Source organism: Monopterus albus, unplaced genomic scaffold, assembly GCF_001952655.1.
Source record: "Monopterus albus unplaced genomic scaffold, M_albus_1.0 scaffold172.1, whole genome shotgun sequence".
Classification (NCBI taxonomy): Eukaryota; Metazoa; Chordata; class Actinopteri; order Synbranchiformes; family Synbranchidae; genus Monopterus; species Monopterus albus.
In genome coordinates this window covers 894,650-909,332 of record NW_018128052.1, presented here as the reverse complement: position 1 = coordinate 909,332, position 14,683 = coordinate 894,650, and the positions used below count along the sequence as shown (strand labels likewise).

At 42.9% G+C, this 14,683-nt stretch overlaps 3 protein-coding genes across 5 annotated transcripts in view; 2 read left to right on the top strand and 1 right to left on the bottom strand.

The window, feature by feature from the left end:
- The window catches only part of sema4e (semaphorin 4e), a 6,403-nt gene extending 4,078 nt beyond the window's left edge, over positions 1-2,325 (top strand). For both annotated transcript variants that reach the window (XM_020616029.1, XM_020616030.1), the window contains exons 9-15: positions 77-255; positions 349-505; positions 674-896; positions 1,030-1,145; positions 1,265-1,422; positions 1,509-1,561; positions 1,645-2,325. In XM_020616029.1, the coding sequence (XP_020471685.1) occupies positions 77-255; positions 349-505; positions 674-896; positions 1,030-1,145; positions 1,265-1,422; positions 1,509-1,561; positions 1,645-2,312 (1,554 nt within the window). In that variant the 3' untranslated portion in view covers positions 2,313-2,325. The remainder of the gene's footprint in view (positions 1-76; positions 256-348; positions 506-673; positions 897-1,029; positions 1,146-1,264; positions 1,423-1,508; positions 1,562-1,644) is intronic.
- A 696-nt stretch (positions 2,326-3,021) lies between these two features.
- cactin lies at positions 3,022-8,862 on the bottom strand. Of its 2 annotated transcripts, none has more exons than XM_020616027.1 (10): positions 8,422-8,862; positions 6,852-7,476; positions 6,651-6,746; positions 6,419-6,564; positions 6,140-6,302; positions 4,998-5,112; positions 4,618-4,810; positions 4,327-4,449; positions 3,741-4,111; positions 3,022-3,534 (listed from the first exon to the last, which is right to left on the bottom strand). In XM_020616027.1, the coding sequence occupies exons 1-10, from the start codon at positions 8,724-8,726 to the stop codon at positions 3,044-3,046; spliced, it is 2,628 nt and encodes an 875-aa protein (XP_020471683.1). In that variant the 5' UTR covers positions 8,727-8,862; the 3' UTR covers positions 3,022-3,043. The 2 variants fall into 2 exon arrangements, with proteins under 2 accessions (XP_020471683.1, XP_020471684.1); XM_020616028.1 differs by having other exon boundaries at positions 3,741-4,108.
- Positions 8,863-8,864: 2 nt separating this feature from the next.
- On the top strand, positions 8,865-13,315 carry LOC109969285 (ubiquitin-conjugating enzyme E2 R1-like). The gene is made up of 5 exons (XM_020616032.1): positions 8,865-10,183; positions 10,539-10,625; positions 10,774-10,871; positions 11,226-11,360; positions 11,500-13,315. The coding sequence occupies exons 1-5, from the start codon at positions 9,998-10,000 to the stop codon at positions 11,708-11,710; spliced, it is 717 nt and encodes a 238-aa protein (XP_020471688.1). The 5' UTR covers positions 8,865-9,997; the 3' UTR covers positions 11,711-13,315.
- The last annotated feature ends 1,368 nt before the right edge of the window (positions 13,316-14,683 follow it).

Here is a 14,683-nt window from a genome sequence, read left to right as displayed (position 1 = left end):
TGACGATGGTTCCCCTTTGTCTTCATGAGTTTTCCATCTGACATTTTGGCATCATGGTGTTGGTCTGTGCCCACAGGGTGACCTTGGAGGTCTGAGGACTTTGCAGAAGAAGTGGACATCCTTCCTAAAGGCCAGACTGGACTGTCCAGTGCTGGAGCCCCAACTGCCATACATTATCCAGGATGCTTACCGATGGTGTGATCCCCAGCAGCAATGGAAGGACTGCTTGTTCTACGCCATCTTCACGCCGCAGTTGTACGTTTGAATTAACAGCCAAGTTTGTGTTGGAGGGAGCAGGGTGTCTTGGCTACTTGGCTCACATTTGCTGTGTGTGTTTTTGTGTTTCAGGGACACATTAAAGCTGTCTGCCGTGTGTGCGTACCGTGTGTCTGACATCAGCAGAGTGTTTGCAGAAGGGAAGTACAAATCCCCAGTCACCGTAGAAACCTCTTTTGTTAAGTGGGTGATGCACAGTGGCGATATCCCCGTCCCCCGCCCCGGAGCTGTGAGTCTGCCCACTATTTAGCATGTGTGCAGGAGACGACTCTCACAGGGAACGGCGATGTAAAAAAAAAAAAAAAAAAGTTACAAGTGGCCCAGCAGGAAACAGATTCTTTTTGTTCTCTGACTCCGTTGTTCTGTTTTCTCTTTCCTTCCCCTCTTTCCTTGCCAGTGTATAAACAATCAGGCTCGTAAACTGGGGATAACTCAGACTCTGGACCTCCCAGACCGGACCCTGCAGTTTATCAAAGATAAGCCCCTCATGGACCAAGCTATTCAGCCAATAGGAGAGAAGCCTCTGCTGGTGCGAAGGGGAGCCACATTTACAGGCATCGTAGTCAACCAAGTGCAGGCTGCGGATGGCGAGAAGCACCACGTGATGTTTATAGGCACAGGTGTGTTCTGGGTTGTGCTGAACACTTCCACATCCTGTATATGTTTCATGTTGCTGCTTTTGATAACAGTGTAATGATGCTTTTAAGGCTGTATGTTGCCAGAATGTTAAAGTTCTATGTCTTATATAAAAAGCGGAGGGCACTGTGCTGAAAGCTGTGAACTATGATGGAGAAATGTTCATCATAGAGGAAATACAAGTTTTCCAGCCTCCAAAGCCGATCAAGATTCTGAAAACTTCAAATGTCAAGGTAATTTAAAACTTTGCCATAGTCAAACTAATGGCTTATTTTAAATCATTATTATACGTATGTTCATGGTACATTATGGTAAAACGCATACATTAGTGTGGTGGATCTATTATGTACAGGGTCAGCTCTATGCAGGCTCAGACTATGGGGCAGCACAGATACCACTGGCCACCTGTGAGAGGTCCTTGTCCTGTGCAGACTGCGTTCTTGCCAGAGACCCATACTGTGGCTGGGACAAAGTTGTTGGCAAGTGTATTGTCCTCTCTAATTCACAAAGGTAAGCAGCAGTCCTAACATGTAGAGCAAGCAGTGTTGATATCAGACAGTACTATCCAAACTAAATGACTTCATTTTCTGCTTCAGAGAACTAATCCAAAGTGTGAAAGGAGGAGATGCTTCTCTTTGCCCAGATGCTGGTGAGCTACATTTTCCACTCCTTAACTGAGGTAGTCAATTCTCAAAATGAAAATACTTAGGTGAAGGACATTTTTGTTTTTAGATCCTGTTACACCCATGAACCGGTCTGTCTGGCTGGGTGCCAAACTGAATCTCAGTTGCCCTTCACCTTCTAACCTGGCAAAGACTATATGGGAACTGGACAACCGTCCTCTGTCAACTTCAGCTCGCCTTCAGCTACTACAAGATGGACTGATTATCTTCAATGCTTTAAACACAGATGCTGGACTGTACCGCTGTCTGTCAGTGGAGCACTCCAAAACTGCCACGTACACAACCACTGTAGCAAAGTACCAGGTCAGAGTAGCCCAAGCAGGCTCCGGCAAGAGCGGTGGGACAGTGTCTCCCCGGGTTCATGATGGCCCCTCTGTGGTTGGACTGCAGGTTGTAGTTGGGCTGCTTGTAGTTTCCTTTTTTGCCCTTGTGGCCTGGAACGTTTACAAAGGCCACTTACCTCTGCCCTGTGTAAAGAAAAATGGAGAACAATCCCAGGGGACCCAAAAGGAGAGGGGTCAGAACTCTGCTCTTATCTACCGAGAGACACCGAGGCCTGCGCTCGCAGAGGACAAACCCCTGGTCTCAGGAAGAGATGGCGGCAGCGGTAATAACAACCACACCAGAGGAGAAGCAGCAGTCAGTGTTGCAGAGGAGAATGAGCCAGAAGTTAACCTGCCATCTCTACAGTTCATTGATGATGAGTCAGAAATTTGAACACGACGGGCACATTGTTTGTTACTGAACGCTATTCACGCAGAGCAAATGAATTGGAATGCCCCAAACAAGAACTACTGGATTCATCTTCAAGTGGCTGAAACCACATGAGTGACCATGAACTGTTGAGACTAAATGAAAGTTGACACACTTGAATTTCTGTGTTTTGTTTTGCAATTTGTATGGACATTTTAAAGTTTGCTAGTTTCCTACTACTTGTTGTAAATTCCATTATAGTTACGTTGCAAGCACTGGTTTCATTTTCATAGCGAATGCACAGTACCTGAAATTGAGCCATTTCATATCTAACCACTAGTTGCAAAGATTTCAGCTGCACTGATTTAAACCATGTTTCTAAATGTGGCCAGCAGGGTTTGTTAGTTTCCTGTAAGACTGGACTTGACCTTGGAAAATGTCTCTTTCTGAAGACATACCAATTTTCGATGTTTGTTGTTTTAATTCCCTCTAAGTGTACAATCTATATTTGTGTTCACAACAGAAAACCATTAACCTGTGGCATATTGTAAAGGATAAAAACATGGGGGGGAGAATCTTTAATATGTGATTTTTCAAACTACATTAAAATTTCGTTTTAGAAAACCACAGGAACTTATTTGTAGCTTTAACAACCTGCTTTCCTGTGAGAGCAGAGCACATTTAACAGTTGAGTAAAGCACAGTGACTGTACAACCTAAATAAAACCCAGTGACTGGGCTCCTGGTCCGTGGTTTCTATCTCCTGTAGCGGTACCTCTTAAAGTGGAACCACAACTGGAAGATCCCATTGGCGAACTGACAGCGGAAGCCATGACGATGTGAGTACTCCCACTCCCTGTTTACAATCTTGAAGGCAATGTCCTCGTAGGGAGGGCCTGCGTGGAACCTTAAAATCCCAAAGTCCTTGTTGTCAGGACTGGGCTCGAGGAAATACTGCGGGGTGGAGCGTTTGTCAATTAAATCCGGGTAGAAGATGTTGAACTTGTAACCCTGGACAATCTTGGGTGGAGGGTTGTCAAAGTCATAATGTGTCTGGTTGTATTTGTTCCACTCGAAGCCTGTGTGGACCCTGTTGAAGAAGCGAGGTTTCCTGGGGCGGTATTTGTCTGCCCACAGGTACATCTTCCCCGCGACCGGGAACTCCACGCTGAATTGGGCTTCGTCATTGCCCATACCCTCTTTGGCACGACGTACAAAGGCATCCTCTGCACTCTCGTTGGCGTCACCTGACAAAATGTTAAAGAAGCAGCAGTGAAGCCATACATCTGTACCATATTCATAAGTTAACATTTTGTACACAAGATCATGAAGACTGGTCTGTGGACTTCCACTCAACTGTTTCTATAAAATGCTTTAAATATTTTCTACTGTTTAGTCTTACAATGTGAGCTATTTTTGTGACTCAAACTGTGTGTGTGTGTTCATCTCGTACCGGTGACTTGTAGCTGCCTGCGTGCTAACTGCAGTCTGTGAATGTCCTCCTCCAGTGTGGTTGTGTGTGTATCCAGCGGCAGCTCAGATGGCATGAGTAGCGTTGGGCTGTAGCGCCCAGAGTCGTACTCCGCCTGACTCTGCTGGATCAAATCCTCCTCAGTCAGCACAGCTTCCACCACTTCACCCTTCTTCTCTTCATCCTTCTCGTCCCCCTTTTCTCCTCCACCCTCCTGGTTTCCTGATGTGGATGGGCCTGCCTCCTCTACCTCATCATCTTGTTCTCTGTTATGTCTTGTGGTGGACAAAGAGGAAGACGGGCAGGGTTCTCCTGGTGTGGTCACCCTAGTTTGCTCTCCTGATTTCCTGCTGCTGTTAAAAAATATTTGGGGTTAATTTCATTAAGCAAGGAGTCAATGCATCCACAGGTTTACATATTTTTAAGCTTATACAACACAGAAGCAAGAATTAAAATAATGTTTAGTGAAATTAGAACCACATGTCACCATCACTAAAAATAGGCAGAGTAACAGTCACAAAGTCGCACTTTGAGGATGTGTGCAGTGTGTGGTTTCTGGGTAACTTACTCTTCTTCCTCGCTCCTTGGCTCCTCTTTGATGATGGGGAACAAAGGTTCACTTTCCACCCCCTGTTCCTGCTTCAGCTTGAACAGCTTCTGGCGCAGCACATCCTGGTGTCGCTCTCTCAACCTGGGACATAAAATTGTAGTTTGACACATGTTTCTAGTGGATGCCCAGACACACAAAGTGCTATCTTGTTGCTGTAGAATTAGACTGTGTATGTGTTAATAGGGCAGTCAAATAAATCATTTAAATTATGGTAAGAGCAAAAACCAGTGGATTTGTCCATCTTTGTACCTGGCTCTAGCCATGTAGACTCTGACTTGCTGCAGCAGACTCTCCCAGTAACCAATATCAAGATTGGATCCTCCAGCCCGAATCTTGGTCTCGATGTTCAGGTGCAGCGCCTGCAGCTGGCTGTAAGTCTTTCCTTTGAAAACAGTCTGCACATCAGTGCTCACAGCCGTGTTGATGCCCTCACGGCGATCTCCTGAGAATACAAAAGAGTGCAAAAAAAAAAAAAAAGACTGCTGAGCAGGTTTCCTGTTGCATGTTAACCACAAAACAAAAATAACACGATTTCTCAGATGCACACAGTTTCAGATGTGACATCACAAAAGAAAAAAAAATCTACATTAATTACTTTATGATGATGATAAAAAAAAAAAACCCTGTACCTGGTCCTTTCCCAGAGGCCTCAAGTTTTCTCAGTTTGCTGATCTCGTCCTCTGTGATGGTCGTCATATCTCTCCAGAAGTCTACGTTTTTGCCTTGCTCCAACTCCATATACACCTATCAGTAACAACACCATCACCACCCATACAGTAAACCATCTACAGATAGGTGTAAAACAACTAATAAAACATCTCTAATCACTTGTCTGCATCTGAGTGTCTGGCGATGTAGGTGTTGGACTTCATGCACAGTTCAGCTCTCTCACTCACCTGGCGAAGTACCAGCTCATTTCTGGGCTAACATTACTAGTAGCCTCCTATTTAAAGAAGGCTTGATGGTGGGTTTCAGCCACAACTAACTTCAAACTGGAACATCACGAGAAGTGAGCGACGCGTATGTGTGACTATTCTATCCACACTGCTCTGTGCAGCCTCTCTCATCAGATCAGTAGTCTGTCACAAGTAGGACAGCGCAGTCTTCATGTAGGCTTATCAGCAAGGAATCAGCAGTGTAGTCTTTATATGTTTGGATTTATTAATTTTCCCCATCTTGTTACAAAGGGCAGGGGGCAGTAAAATCCCAAAGCTCACAGTCACACAAGGAGCCTGATCCATCAGAAGAGATTTAAATAAAAGGTGCCCAACACATAAGCAGGCTAACAGGTGATCTACCTGATTTAAGCTGCTGTCTGGGGTGATTACACTTCAAATGCGCCATAAGAATAAAAAATAGTGAGAACTGATGACTCACTGTGATGACCCCTAGACGGGAACAGCCGAAAGTAAAAGAAGAAAGTAAGGATCATTTGAAAAATACTATAATCACATCTGCTGGCTGCCATTTGCACAGTTCATGTTGAAATGTGAGTTATTCAGATGGTGAGGTCTCATTTCATAGTGAGATAACTGATTACAAAACTCACGTACCATTTCAGCGGGTGAGCTAATCGCTACGAAAGTGATGCAATATTACAAATTTATTTATTTCAAGGAGATGTTTTATTTGAGCTCACATTATAGTTTGAGTTAAAAGATGCTGCAATCTTTAGAAAAAAGTTATGTTATAATACTACCACATCTGTTTTATAGAGTTGTACAAGTCATACAACATTTACACTTAAATGCAACATACAGTAACATCATACCTTGATATCCTCCAGCAGGTCATCCATGTCGGTCACGGTCAGCCCATTGAGAAAGGTATAAGGTTCATGCATCTCCACAGCAAGATCGTCATCCTCTGCACTGATGTACTTTGCCAAAAGGTCAATGGGCTTGGCACGACCATCACGGATGCGAATCTTAGACCTAAAGAGACAACACATAAGTGTGTGTGAGACAGTGCATACTGTATATGTATAAAGGAACTGTTGCTTTATTGCTTCACCAGTGGGTATAAACAGTAATTGTTGATGCACACTAACCGTAGTTTGGCCTGTTGCAGATGGAAGTTGTCTTCCTGTTCAGCCCAGGTCTTGAAATGCTCTGCCTCTTTTTCTCTCTGCAACATCTCCAGCTCCGTCTCTCTCATGGCCTTTTCTCGCTCCCGCTCCAGACGAAGCTGTTTTACCTATATAAACACAGTAAATGTGATGTTTATAATAACAAGGCTGCGGACATTATTCTGCCACTGAACAACTAGCCCTCTGCTCAGACCTTCTGTAGCTCTCTACGGTTCTCCTCTTGGATACATTTGTTTCTTTCTTTGAGGTCTTTTTCTCCAAGATGGCCAATGCCTTTCTTATCCAGTGCCTGAGGGGAAAAAAAAAACTCTTGCATTAGATAAAACATTCAAGCCAAGTCATGACATCTGCGATTAAGATGTGAACATCTATTTTAAGCTGCTCTCTAACTCACCTTCTGCCATTTGAATGTGCCTAATAAGTTGTTGTCACCAAAGGGATTGTCTGCATTAGTGTATCCCATGTATTCCTCGCTCCAACCCATCTTTTCTCTCCTCTTCTTTTCCTTTGCTTCTTTCTTTGCCAGTCTTCTGGCCCTCTTCTCCTCTGGCGTCTCCAGAGCTTTCATCATCTCTCTCTGTTTTTTCTTGTCCTCCTTTTCCTTGAGCGTGTGGCTCTCATGATCAGACCCAGAGCTTTCTGATGACTCAGGTGAATTTGAGCGCTGCCTTCCTCTATCCCTGTCTGCCCTCTCTCTACTCCTCTCACTCCTCTCACTCCTCCCTCTCTCCCTGTCTTCACTCCTCTTCCTTCGCTCTCTGCCTTTGTCCATCTCTCTGCTGCTACTCTGCCACTTCTCTCTGCCTCTATTCAACTCCCTCCTCTGTCTGTCTCTGTCTCTGTCTCTGACTGGGCTAAATCTGTCAGGGCTTCTGTGTCTTCTTCTTTCTTTATCACTGCTTTCATCATGGGAGTCAGATGTGGACTGGGACCTTCGCCTTGTCCTGTCATGAGATATTCCTCTCCGGTTCTCCATTTCCTTTCTCCTCCTCCTCACTTTGAGATAATCTGAATCAGAACTAAAGCAGACAAAGTGGTTTATTAGATGTTTACTCATTAGACAACCATGTATTTGAGATTAAAGGATTACAAATTTTATTGAGTATGTCAGCAGGCTCTAATTGAGAACATGGAAAGAGCTGGCTGTGTATAAAAAACAACTTGTTATTAGGTCCTCAGTAAAGTAAACCCACAGTCAGAAACCAATTCACCTGTAACTCCTTCACAGAACAATGGGTCTTCATGTTTTGGTTGGGCAATGGATCCTTGTCTACAGTGGAAGTTATATAGGACTAAGATCACTGTCTGTGCAGATTTTCAGTCATCCAGGTCATAGTAAGCTGAAAAAAACTTACTGAACTTCATCAGATCTCATGAAGCCTCTTGGATGATTGGTGAAACGTTTTAGACGAAGTTTTTTCAGCTGACTAAGATCACTAAAAACTGGTAGCTGGTTTGTGCAAAATAAGCAACAGCAAAAGTGTCTGTAAACCCGGGGGTTGGGGACCACTGATATAGAGTCACCTGCTCTTTCTCGCCGTCTATGCAGCAACCTGGCTCTTAACAGCTTAGTACACACTCAGGAACACTACTGTGTGAGCAAGGAACCTTCAGTATTTTAATGGTTTTAAACGAAAATACCCAGGACTCATTAACTGATTACTTGCAGCCTATTTACATCTGCACGATCAGGATTTATTCTCGTGAAATAAAGTTGAATTGAACTGCATGATGGTATGATAAGTATTTTGAAGTACAGTATTTGGCTTGCGGAGGTACAGTATGTTTATATGCATGCTGATTCTCAAAGTAGTAATGTTTTAAAGGAAAATAACGTTAGGCCTATTGGATCCGGTTGCTTTTTTGCCGTGTGGCCAAAATCGCCTTTTACAATAAAATGAATTTCTCAGATTAACACGGACAACGATAAGAACCAGCAAAACACCAAAAGCAAAGTCGGTTACCTGGATGATCGACCCTTTGACTTCCTCCCGGGACGATGTAGTCCTCGCCTCCTGTCACTCTCCGAGCCGCTTCTGGAGTCTGGACGGTCCTTGTGTTGAGGCCGACATCGGGCAGGAGAGCCATCGCTGGAGTTCCTGCTACTCGACCGTCTCCCGTCCCGGACTGTTCTTTTCGTGTCCGCAGACCGACTGCGACCTCTTCTTTCCTCTGGAGATCGAGACTTGCTCACTCTGGACCTGTTCCGCCAATCCCTACTCCGACTTCTGGACTTGGAACGGGTCCGACGTCGTGATTTCAGATCCATCACAAATTTTCTGTCAGTACGGGGCCAAACTGTGATCCTGTCGCGTAAATATGGCGTAGAAGGCAACTGTTTGCTGCCCCCACTAAGTGCAATTTATGTACAAATTTCAAAACTATTTTGAAAGAACAAACAAACAAACAAACAAACAAACACTCAAATTCGCCCCTAATTTATGTATCCTCAACAAACTTTTACACCCTGTTATCTGATATCTGCATTAATTACGCCGGCAATAGAAAGCCATCTTAAAGAGGCTTTCTTCAAAATGGCGCTTATTTTAGACGTCAAGCGTATGGCTTTCGAAAATAAAGTCCACATGTATTTCTTTTGTTTAAGTGAACTTGTTATAACACATTGAACAGTCAGTAATAATAACACGACTATTCAATGTGTTATTGTGTTCACAATAATTTTCGAGTGAAAATGGGTCAAAGCAGCTTTTAGAAATACAAATATTCGTGTTTTCGTGACGCCAGGAAACAGGCAAATGTAGTTCTTTGAATTAACTCCTAAATAAAATGCTCAAAAGATAATTGTCGCAACCAAACCACATTTATCTCGGTCAAATTAGATTTTATATAACCAAGTACTTGTATGAACTATTGTGTGACTTCTTGACTGATAACGGAGGGAAAGTAATGTTTACGGGTGAAAATAAGACTACAAATACCAGACAACACAGGACGCTATTGCATGTTCTGAGGGGGACTCTACAACAACATTCTTCTTTAACCAGTCTTCTGTCAGGGCGTTATCAGCTAGGTTTCTGACTGTTATCGTTAGGGTTTTGTTTACTAGTATTTGCGACCAATAGGTGTGTTTACCTTTCTAATTTGGCTCTCGAGGGAAGATTGAAACTGTTCACACCACGGTAAAATCGGCGTCAGCTGTTAGGTAAGGTAGAGCTGGTTAGCTATCTTACATTGGCTAGCAGCTACCAGTAGATTTACGGCTTATATCCACAGCTCCCTGCCAGGTGGATCAGCCAATGCTGGGCACTGGTCAGCCACAATGGTTTGGACAGTTTGTCGTTTTCTGAGTACTGGCATTGGTAAATAATTTAACTGGTTTAGGGACAATCGACCAGACCGTTTGGCTTGTGCGCAGTCTGGCTAGTTTGGCCTGTTTCATTGTCTCCGAACATCGAAAACACACAAGTTGTTTTTCACTGCCGGTAGGTTATCTGGCTAGTTAGGCTAACGTAACGTAGCCGTGTAAACAAAACCGTCATCTGTTTACTCCAGAATATCTTGAAAGCCACCTAGTCCAGCATGGCGCAACACGACCCCTCTCACGTAGCCAGTTCACAGAAAGCACTTATGCTGGAGATGAAGAGCCTTCAGGAGGAGCCTGTTGAGGGGTTCAAAATAACACTGGTCGATGAGGCTGACTTGTACAACTGGGAAGTGGCCATTTTCGGCCCCCCTAACACTCATTATGAAGGGGGATATTTTAAGGTAAGTATAGAACTGAATACAACTTAATTGTACACTAAGATGAAAAATGTATTTGGCACATCTGGCCGTTCATAAAAGCATATATAACCTAATAACAATATGACGTCTTAAAGTAGTCAGGGGATCACCCTCTGTTCCCCAAAAGGGAACAGAGGGCTCTATTGCCATCTGATTAGTTTTCCAGCCACAGTTATGACTCAGCTTGACCCTGTTTTTACTGTCAAGGCTGTCGTACATATGACGTGTAAAATGTTAGGGCTTGCTCCAAAGCTTTTCAGTCATTTAAGCTTATATAAACATTGTATATATTCCTTAAAAGCATAATCTACATGTACATGTATGTTTTGTTTCCTAGGCCCGGATCAAGTTCCCTCTAGATTATCCGTACTCGCCACCTACCTTCCGGTTCCTCACAAAGATGTGGCACCCCAACATTTATGAGGTATAGTATCATAGTCAGGCTAAATATTAACCTGTTGTTTTGCTTGTGTGTACCTGTGTGGTCTTGATAATGTACATCATAAATAGCTGATCTATAAGGGCTACATGATGCATCTGATAGTGAAAGGAGTTGATTTCCTCTGTTTTAGAATGGAGATGTGTGTATTTCTATATTGCACCCTCCAGTGGACGACCCACAGAGTGGAGAGCTGCCTTCAGAGAGATGGAATCCCACCCAAAACGTCCGGTTAGTAGACTCCCTCCCCTTATTTTTCCTCGTGTCTCTCCTCTGCGGGTTCCTTCCTGCTTTGTCCTCTCTACCAAACTAGTATAACTGTTCTGCCATAAACTCTACCTTTAGGAAATAATTTGGAAGATATATTTATAGTTAAAAGTCTTTCATTGTGGCCTTAATTTACCTCCATTGAATATCTGTGAAACAGTATGTGAAAAAGGAGGTTTGAGGGGGTTAGATAGAAATAACTCATGGATTTATATTTTGTTTATAATGGCCTTGTCACACATTTTATGAGGATGTTTTCGTGACTGTGGGGCAGGTTTAAAACTGTGACATGCCACTCACCTTTGCGTTTACTTCTAGGACCATTTTGCTGAGTGTGATCTCGCTTCTGAATGAACCAAACACCTTCTCTCCTGCTAATGTGGACGCCTCTGTCATGTACCGTAAATGGAGGGACAGCAAGGGCAAGGACCGGGAATATGTAGAGATCATCAGGTAAAATGTCCCACAGCATCATTATACATAACAATATATTCTTCCAACAGCACACTAAATTTTGAAAAAAAACTCCTTCTGAAGAGTCAGTGTTGTGTCATCACTGTATTGTATATATATTTCTTTGTATGTCCCTCAGGAAGCAGGTTTTGGCCACTAAGGCAGAAGCTGAGCGCGATGGTGTTAAAGTTCCCACAACGCTGGCCGAGTACTGTGTTCGCACACGGGCTCCTGCCCCGGATGAAGGCTCTGACCTTTTTTATGACTATTACTATGACAACGACGATGTGGAGGGTGGGGACGGCGACTGCTGCTACGATGAGGATGACTCGGGCAATGAGGAGTCGTGACATGCTTTTTGACCACACCACTAATTTTGCTGACATGTGCTACCCCCTTTTTTCTGCCTGGGTTGCCAGATATTTTAGGTCTACACCCAAGAAAGATTTGAAGCTTACCAGGTTTAAACCAATGAAAAGAGCTGTTTTCTCCTCGCCCTCTGAATTCTTTACGGAGGTTGAATTCAGTGCACCGTTACAGAAGGGTCCAACCTGGTAAGATTTGCACCAGCAAAAAAAAGTCCCCAGTTTCTTCAGTTGTTTTTATCACCACCTAAAACCTTAATTTTAGACAATAACTTAACTTTTACTTAACCCTATTGAGTTAGTTGTTCAGTCCCCCTCTACAGTGAAAGTTACTGTTGGGTTAATACCACTGTCAACAATAGCAACATTTGCACTGGTGCAAACACTTCCAAACATCTCTCAACCTCTCTCCCTTGCATATCTTTACTTCCCTAATTTTAACTGGGTGTTGCTCACCAGTGGTTGTTCTAAGTGACTGACAGATAATTGAGGACTGCAAGCTGTGTAATGCAAGTAACATCGAATATGACATTTCCGAGTTTCGCTGTCTGTTTTCGCTTGAAGAGGACAGGACATGCATTATCATGGGACAGTGTTTTCAAAGTTCTTGTGCATGCCAGAACACCTTTGGAAGCTTTTTGTCTCTTTTACTGGTGGACTATTCACCTGCATCATGATCCGTTTTCAGCTCTGTCATAACAAAGACTTGCGATAATGGCGGACTCTCTGTTTGGAGGAACATCTGGCGAGCTGAGTCAGTGGGTCAAAATCCCTGTGAACATTTTTGCTAACAAGAAGTTGATCTTTGCTGTGTTTCTTATGGTTACTGTTGGATGTGTTTCTGTCATTTTGAGTGTGGTATTATGATATTTGAAGTAGCCGTGTAGGATGACCATGTTTTTCAAAGAGGGCAGAACTAAATATTGATCCGAATTGTATTTCTCCTCAGGTTTGCTTTCTGAGCATTCTGAAGGAGCCATAGAGCTAAAGTGATGTAAAAGAAAGCCCAACACATTTGATGATGTTGTATTCTTGTCTTTGTTTGCAAGCTTTTAGAATCTTTCTTTGGTTAGACATGCCTGCAGTCTTAGCTTGAGAATGATTTATGTGATGAGATTATTAGGTTTCATTGGCAAAAAAAAGTGTCTATAGGAAAAGTGTCTGTCAAAAGATGCTGTTGAAGTGTCATTCAAGATTATCAGTTTTTAAGCCCTAGAAGTCTGTGGATGTGAAGAATGTGACCGCCATGTGTTACCTTATTTTCTGTTTTTTGTGTTTAGTTGAGAGTGGATGAGTTTTGTTATCATTTTCAGTGTGTCTGTGTGTCCTCTCTGTGTTTTTGCATAAACAATGTTGATTGTTTCATTTAACTAAATTGGGACTTCAATACTGAATTTTTCTCAGGATAATGAAATACATATGGCATAACAATTAACGTAAGCAGTGACTTTCATCTGAAGGTGGTCTTCAGCTTCAACAGCAACCATAACTGATATGCATATGTAGATGTATGGATGATAACCGTGGTGTTTTATTCACCTCTGCTTTTTTAATTTTCAGCTATTTAAAAATAAAAGTTTATTGGGGAAATAATTTACAGTCTTAGTGTTTACAGTAATTGCTTTCACAGTTAGAAGACATTCTAAAAATATACACCATGTGTACATCTGTAGATAGATGATGTACACGTTCCCTTGTCTTTGTGTATTGAATTCTCTATACAAACTGCTACTATATGTTATGTATGTGTACTATATGTATACAAACTACTACTACTACTATATGTTTTGTTTAGTTTTTTACACTTTATGAACAGAAGGGTGTTGAAGGCTGAAATTACATGTTTTAGCTTTGTGTTTTTGAGTGTTCTGTTTGTCCTATAGATCTAAAAAGCAAAAGGTCCAGCAACTAAAGTTGCTCAATACACTGCAATTGTTCCTGGACTTTTTGCATTCCTGTTTGTTTGTGCACCTTGACAGTGGGTGAAGTTGTGCCAGAGCTTTCTGTTGTCCTATAGATCTAAAAAGCAAAAGGTCCAGCAACTAAAGTTGCTCAATACACTGCAATTGTTCCTGGACTTTTTGCATTCCTGTTTGTTTGTGCACCTTGACAGTGGGTGAAGTTGTGCCAGAGCTTTCTGTTGTCCTATAGATCTCACAATTTAATCATGTAATTGTTTTCTGTACACGTTGAAAAGCACTGACAGAAGGATTCATTCAGCATTGTAGAGACTGCTGGATTCAAGTCGCATAGGAATACCGGGCATTTTCTTCATATTTCAATGCAACAGTCTTACAGGTGCAGACTAGCCCCAGTTCGTGACTGTCAAGTATTGTATACAATACACAGGAGTCACAAGCTGGAGCTAGGTGCTAACTTGTCATGATCAATTCTTGTTTGTAGCTTGTGCTAGTGTAAATGCCCCCATAATCACAGATGAAGAAACATAGACTTTCGTAGAGTTTACCAAGCTGGTAACTACAGCACAAAATATGCTTGAGGAGTGGGGCGGATGTATTAAAGGCCAGAGGCATGGCGCTGGCCTTTCTGCATAAGCAAGCGAAAAAACTTGATCTTTGCGGGAATCGAGACAGCTGGAGAAAGCTGGACGCAAGCGGAATGTAAAGTGAAAGAGAATAAACTGCAAATTCATCAAGAAATTGAGATGGAGCGGGCTCACAGAGTCGGGAAACCTTCTGATCGTGGTCCGAGGGCGGTGATGGTAAAGTTGATGAAAGAGAAAGATAAGGCACACATACTGCAACAAGCAAAGAAGCTTAAAGGATCTAATATTTATATAAATGAAGATTACACCGAGTCTGTGAGGAAGAGAAGAAGGGAGTTGATGCCGATGTTAAGGGAGGCCAGGGCGAGGGGAGACATCGCTTTCCTGCGGTATGATCGACTAGTGACCAGACCTCGGAACCAGGATTCAGGACCTATGACCAGCACGCCGAG